The 7,500-nt window shown below is 47.6% G+C and overlaps 1 protein-coding gene across 1 annotated transcript in view; it reads right to left on the bottom strand.

The window, feature by feature from the left end:
• The window catches only part of LOC139394220 (ankyrin-2-like), a 133,375-nt gene that overhangs the window by 108,441 nt on the left and 17,434 nt on the right, over nt 1-7,500 (bottom strand). Inside the window, exons 9-10 of the mRNA XM_071142243.1 lie at nt 1,132-1,230; nt 408-605 (exon numbers count right to left, since the gene is read on the bottom strand). Coding sequence (XP_070998344.1) covers nt 408-605; nt 1,132-1,230 — 297 coding nt within the window. The remainder of the gene's footprint in view (nt 1-407; nt 606-1,131; nt 1,231-7,500) is intronic.

Genomic DNA, 7,500 nt, shown 5'->3' with positions numbered 1-7,500 from the left:
ACAGAAACACAACACACAGAAACACAACACACAGCAACGTTGGGAGGGAAACATTCAAACAACCTAGCTGTTGTATTAGATCTGTATCAGTGTGTTTCTCTGTCTGTCTGTCTGTGTGTGTGTGTGTGTGTGTGTGTGTGTGTGTGTTTGTGTGTTTGTGTGTGTATGTGTGTGTGTTTGTGTGTGTGTTTGTGTATTAGGTTTTAACCAGTGTGTGTGTGTGTGTGTGTGTGTGTGTGTGTGTGTGTGTGTGTGTGTGTGTGTGTGTGTGTGTATTAGGTCGGTACCAGTGTGTGTGTGTATTAGGTCGGTACCAGTGTGTGTGTGTATTAGATCCGTACCAGTGTGTGTGTGTGTGTGTGTGTATTAGGTCTGTACCAGTGTGTGTGTGTGTATTAGATCCGTACCAGAGCCCTAACGTTGGGGTTGGCCCTCTTGTCCAGCAGCAGCTTGGTGACTCGGTAGTGACCACAGTGGGCGGCGACATGAAGCGCTGTCAAGTAGTCCAGGGTGACATCATCAACAGGCGCCTTGTGCTGCAGCAGGTGTTTGACGCACTCCACGTGGTCTCCCTGGGCCGACATGTGGAGGGGGGAGAGACCGTTCTATAGGGGGGGGGGGGGGGGGAGAGGTAGGGGAGAGAGAGAGGGAGAGAGAGGAAGGGGAGAGAGAGGGAAGGGGGAGACAGAGGGAGGGGGGAGAGAGAGAGCGAGGGAGGGGTGGAGATAGGGAGAGAGAGAGAGGGAAGGAAAGAGGGACAGAGGGAGAGGGTGGAGATAGGGAGAGAGAGAGGGAGAGAGAGAGGGCGGGCAAGAGGGACAGAGGGAGAGAAGGGAGGCAGGGAGAGGGTGGAGATAGGGAGAGAGAGAGGGAGGGAGGGAAGGAGGGACAGAGGGAGAGAAGGGGAGAGAGAGAGAATATCATTTTTGTTAGATTTCTGTGACTCCGTACTGTAACAGTTTACTTCCTGACTCCATAACACATGGCAAAAAAATCTCACCAAAATCAAATGAAATAATGTTTGTGTGTTTGCTTGTACTGTATGTATGAATGTGTGAGTGTTTGTGGTGTGTATTTGGTGTGTATTTGGTGTGTGTGTGTGGTGTGTATTTGGTGTGTGTGTGTGTGTACCTTGGTCCTAGCCAGTATGGGTGCTCCTCTCTCCAGCAGCAGTTCTATGGCGGGGTCATGTCCACTCCGCGCTGCACAATGTAGAGGAGTGAGGCCGTCCTGAGAGACACACACACACACACACACACACACGCATAAGTATCCCTGTTCCAGACAAGAAAGTGTCCAACAGCAGGTGAAGCCAGAGGGATGAAACATGTAATACATTAGTAGGTGGAGAGAGAGAGAGAGAGAGAGAGACAGAGAGACAGAGAGAGACAGAGAGAGAGAGAGAGAGAGAGAGAGAGAGAGAGAGAGAGAGACAGAGAGAGAGAGAGAGAGAGAGTTTGAGTTTTAAATACTCTTTATTGGGTCTGGGGGCCCACCACACAATAAATACTCATACAAAACCACAGTTACACATCAATTAAAAACACAACTCCAATTCCTCCTCCACAGTAACAAAACACAACAGCCTCTGAATACCCCCATATACTCAAAAACAGATCAATATTGTTGACAAGTTTATAATAAGCAAACTCAACCCTTAGTCTCGCTGCCAACATTCCCTCCAGCATTCCCACCACATCCACAGACCCCTGTCCCCGAATGCTGTTCTTTCGGGTCTTCCATATCGCTAATTTTGCTGCCCCTAACACAAAATTAAGCAACACAACTACACCCTTTTGACTGAACCTGTACTTTGGCCCAAATATATACAGTTGGGAAGAGAAAACCTCTCCCAACGTTGAGAACCAATCAGTGATCAGATCAATCATCCCAACCAACCTGGGACACAGTAAAAACAGATGTGCCAGAGATTCATCTTCAGCACAGAATGGACACCCCTCCCCAACAGTAGGGTCCAGGTGTACCAGATGCATGTTGGTGGCTATAGCTCCATGTATTATCCTCCATTGGAGGTCAGCTGTCCTCTTATCAATAGGCAGTTTATACAATGATCGCCAACAGCCTTTTGGAGAAGCACCTGGACCAAGCACATCCGCCCACCTCGTCGATTTTACCCCTTCCAGCGAAGAGGCATGGGACACCTTCACACATGTTCTGTACATAGCCTTCTTTCCCACCTCGTTGAACTCCCCCAGCTCCGGGGTATCGAAGGAAAGCAGCATCCCCGCGTCCTCCTCAAATGCCCCCATCGCAGCACTAACAATCAGTGCAGGGAACACATAATCCAGACCCTCCTTCCACCGATCAGAATTGGAAATGTCAGTCACATACTGCAGATGAAGCACTGGCAAGGAGTCGCAGACCTCATCGACGACCTTCCTCAGTAGGCGAGATGATCGGATCCCCGCTCTTTCTCTCAGCTCCTCCAATCTGCTCCTGCTCCGCATCAGATGACCCAGCTTGGTACACCCCACGCCTAATAGGCATGAACGTAGGCTAGCTGAAACCAGAACACGGGACTGGATGGCAGTGTTATGAAAAAGAGGCTCTTCAAAAAGCCACATCCCTGGTGGCGTGCCGGTCTTACGGGACTTGACAAAGACTCTCCAAGCCTGCATAACAGACTCATAAAATGGAGTCAGGCCAGTCAAATCACCCCCCTCCAGCTTTAAGAGGAAAATATGTTTGTCTAAGCCCAAACAGCCCGCTCTCCTCATCAATATGTAGGCTGTTTCGACCCAGCTAGAACAGTCTCTGTACAACAATCTCTGAACTGCTTGGAGCCGGAAAGCCGTGATCCTAGAGGAAATGTCCACCAGGCCTTGCCCACCCTCGTGCAGTGGCAGATACAGGGCTGCAGCTTTGATCCAGTGTTGTCCAGACCAGAAGAAATTGACAAGGGTCCTCTGAAGCTCTTGTATCAGACCCTTTGGTGGCTGTAAAATCATTAGTCTGTGCCACAGGGTAGAAGCAGCAAGATTATTAGCTACCAGGACCCGTCCCCTATAGGACAGCTGGGGCAACACCCATTTCCACCTTGACAGTCTGGCACACACTTTCTCCACTACACCCTCCCAGTTCTTTTTCTGAAAGACATCGGAGCCTAGAAAAACTCCCAAAGTCTTCATTCCATCTCTGCCCCACTGAAGCCCCCCTGGTAACCGTGGAGCGGACCCCATCTGAAGCTGACCTGCCCACAGCGCTTCACTCTTTCCCCAATTGACTCTAGCTGAGGAGGCCCCCTCATACACCTTTAAAGTGTTTGAGAGAACCTTAACATCCTCACCCCCTGTAATAAAAACGATCACGTCATCTGCATACGCAGACAGTGCTATCGTGGGACCCTTCATTACACCTGGCACAGAGAAACCAGTAAGCTTCGCTCTTAAAAAACAAAGCATTGGTTCAATCGCCAGACTATATAACTGCCCTGAAATTGGGCATCCCTGCCTGATGCCCCTTTCGACAGGGATGGGGCAACTCAAACCACCACCAACCTTCACCATACACGAGGCTCCAGCATACAGTAAATTCACCCAAGACAGAAAAACATCCCCAAACCCAAAGGCTTTCATTGTTTTAAACAAGTACTGGTGGTCCACACGATCAAAAGCCTTCTCCTGATCCAACGAAAGTAAACCCACATTTACAGCAGACAGTTTACAAATGTCTAAAACATCTCTTATCAGAAACAAGTTGTCAACAATAGAGCGATCAGGTACACAGTAGGACTGGTCCTTGTGGATCAACAATCCCAGATACTCTTTCAACCTGTTTGAGAGACATTTAGAAACAATTTTGTATTCTGCGCACAGCAAGGCAACAGGTCTCCAATTTTTTATGAGAGCCAAATCCCCCTTTTTTGGCAACAGTGAAAGCACCGCACGTTGACAGGATACAGGAAGAGAACCCTCATGAAAAGATTCACACACCACTTCATAAAAATCCTCCCCAATAGACCCCCAAAAGTGCTTGTAAAACTCAGATGGTAAACCATCGATGCCAGGGGCTCGGCCTGTTGAGAGCTGCATAACTGCTGTGGACAGCTCTTGCAGTGTAATATCAGCGTCCAATGCGACTCTCTGCTCAGGTCCCAATTGAGGAAGACCGTGTAACAACTGTTCAGTACATAAAGAGTCACAATCCTCCGCCTTATAAAGGGATGAGTAAAAATCCACGGCATGTTGACGCATTTCAATATCATTCGTGGTCACCTTCCCATCAGGGAGACGAAGGCAGACCATCTGTTTGCGTTGAAATTTCGACTGTCCTAGGTTGAAAAAAAAAGCGCTAGGAGCATCCATATCCTTGAGGGAAGCGAAACGAGACCTAATCAAGGCACCCTTCACTCTTTCATGCAGAAACGACCTCAGTTCATGTCTCTTGTCCTGTAAATTCATGACTAGTCCAGGGTCGTTCTGAGTGAGCAGCTTCAATTCAGTAGATTTGATGTCCTGTTCAAGGGCCTTGATAGTCTCTTTAACCTCAATTTGAGACAGAGCAGTATACTGTTGACAAAAAACTCGTATTTGGGCCTTCCCAACCTCCCACCATTGTCTCAAGGACTCAAAATTCCCTTTTATACCCCTCCATTTTTCCCAAAACAACAAAAACCTGTCACAAAACATGACATCATGTAACAATTTAACATTAAAATACCAGTAAGGCGATGACCGTCGTGGACAGGACAAGTGAATATCAACAGTAACAATATGATGATCAGAGAAACCCACAGGAGTAATGGCACACTTTCCAACCCTACTACAGTAGTGATCAGATACATACAACCTGTCTAACCTTGCTGCACTGACACGACCTTCATTCATTTTTAGCCATGTGTACTGCCTAACTTTTGCATTCCTTACTCTCCACACATCAGAAAGCTCAAACTCAGTTAATAGGCCAGACAGGCAAGTGGCTGACCGCAGGTGAGGTTCTTCAGCGGTGCGATCAACAGTAAAATCCACTGTACAGTTCCAGTCACCCCCTAAAACCATACACCCCTCTTGGTCACACTGTCTTAAGGTTTCCTTTATTTGATCAAATATAGCAATACGCTCTGTACCCTCATTCGGAGCATAAACATTCAAAAAAACAAACAGAAACCCCATAACATCCACCTTGACCAATAAAACCCGACCCTTGACAATCTCTGTTGTAGATACCACAGTCACCCCTAAGCCTGAGGAAAACAAGATGGCCACCCCAGCACTGAAATTAGTACCATGACTGAGTACATGCTGCCCCTCCCACCACATACCCCAGTCAACCTCATTTTCCTCATCACTGTGTGTCTCCTGTAGGAAAACTACATTAAGCCTTTTCTGTTTTATTACTTCTAATACCCAAGCCCTCTTATTCCTGTCCCTTCCCCCATTAATATTGAGAGAACCTACCCTTAGTACCTCCATATAGAAAAGAGAAAAGAAAAGCAGAAGAAACCACAGAGAAACCAACGAGAAAAAAGACACCCTATGAAGAATGATCATCATCATTATTTTTCTTTCTTCTCTTAACCTGAACACGTTTCCCACCACCTTTTGCTGCTGCAACAGCAGTAATAAATTTCCTCAAGCGAAACCGCTTCTTCTCACTCAATTGGTCTAACCCCACCGTCTTCTGTAACATCACAGCTGACCTCACAAACTTATCAACATCAAAATAATCTGCCAATTTGACAGATTTCCCAAAAGTCTGATCCAGAAACTCATTTACCTCCTCTAGATCATAAACTGAGTCCTCACCAGCAGCTGTCATATCTAAAGAGATATCCATATCATTCTCCTGATCTTCAGCTGAGACCACAGACAACTGACTCCCCTCTACCACATCCCTTTCAACACTCCCCACTTGCACCTCATCACTCGTACCAGGCATCTCCTCCACTACCTGGGAGACTAGCCCCACCTGAACATCACTACTCATAGTAGTCATCTTCTCCACTAACTGGGAGCCTAGCTCCACATGAACCCCAGCACTCGTAGTGGGCATCTCCTCTACTGCCTTGGAGCTTAGCTCCACATGAAAACCCTCATGTACCTCATTACTCGTAGTGGGCATCTCTTCCACTACCTGGGAGCCTAGCTCTACATGAACCCCAGCACTCGTAGTGGGCATCTCCTCCACTACCTGGGAGCCTAGCTCCACATGAAACCCCTCCTGAACCTCATTACTCGTAGTGGGCATCTCCTCCACTACCTGGGAGCCTAGCTCCACATGAAACCCCTCCTGTACCCCGTTACTCACAATGGGCATATCCTCCACTACCTGGGAGCCTAGCTCCACATGAACCCCCTCCTTTACCCCAGCACTCATACTGGGCACCTGCTCACCAGTCTGAGGAACTGGCTCTTCAGATACATCCTTACCTTCTACAACAATACTTTTCTGTAGCATAACATTTCCCTCTAATACAAGTTGCAACCCCGTGCCCTCAACGGGGATAACTTGTTCCTCAGCACCAGGTGCTTGTGGCTGCTCTGCCGCTGTCGGCCCACCTCTCCCTACATCAGTGGGCCCAGGCGTTATGAGGACCACCTGCGCCCCTCCCTCGGCCTTCTCCCTTTTCGGGCAAGCATGTCGCTTATGACCAACATCCCCACACTCAAAACACCGTTGACTACCCGTACTAGCATAAGCCATATACAATCTATTGTCATACTTGACTTTAAACGATAACTCTAAAGTCTGCTCCGGTGAGTCCAAAAACATAAACACCTGTCGCCGAAATGACATTACCTGTTTCAACGCCGGGTGTTTGCAACCCAACGGAACAACCTTAATTGAACTGGCGAACTTCCCAAAGCGCAATAACTCGCGCTCCAACAGCTCATTTGGAATAAACGGTGGTACATTTGAAATCGTTACCCTTGTTGACGGAGAAAAAAGCGGCGTAACTTGAATAAACATTCCTTTAAGAATTACACCATGCTCAACCATCCGATCAACCAGACATTCTTCTTTAAGAAATACCACCACAGCTTTATTCAACCGGGATGCATAAGCAATATTCTCATAGCCTACCTTCTCTCCTACGGCGACCAGAAACTCCTCCACCGTGACAGTAGCTTCAGTAACACACCTAAAGCCGTGCCGAAGTGACAGGGACGGCATCCCCATTCGGGCTGCCATCCCCGCCAAAATCAGGGTAATTTCGATACGAAAAACAAAAAACTTAATTCTACCACAACAAAAAAAGTAAAAATAATAACCTTAATCATGCACAGAAGAAAACCAAGAAATAGCAAACCGAAAGAAAGTTGTGAATATCTAACTCTCCACAACACACGCACTCCTTCACTCAAACAATTCCCAGCATGCACCAATCACTCCCAGCATGCAGAGAGAGAGAGAGAGAGAGAGAGAGAGAGAGAGAGAGACAGAGAGAGAGAGAGAGAGAGTGAGAGAGAGACAGAGAGAGAGACAGAGAGAGAGAGAGACAGAGAGAGAGAGAGAGAGAGAGAGAGAGAGAGAGAGAGA

The sequence above is a fragment of the Oncorhynchus clarkii genome, unplaced genomic scaffold (assembly GCF_045791955.1).
Source record: "Oncorhynchus clarkii lewisi isolate Uvic-CL-2024 unplaced genomic scaffold, UVic_Ocla_1.0 unplaced_contig_1469_pilon_pilon, whole genome shotgun sequence".
NCBI lineage: Eukaryota > Metazoa > Chordata > Actinopteri > Salmoniformes > Salmonidae > Oncorhynchus > Oncorhynchus clarkii.
Note: the sequence above shows the minus strand (reverse complement) of the source record. Positions and strands in the feature narration are given on the sequence as shown.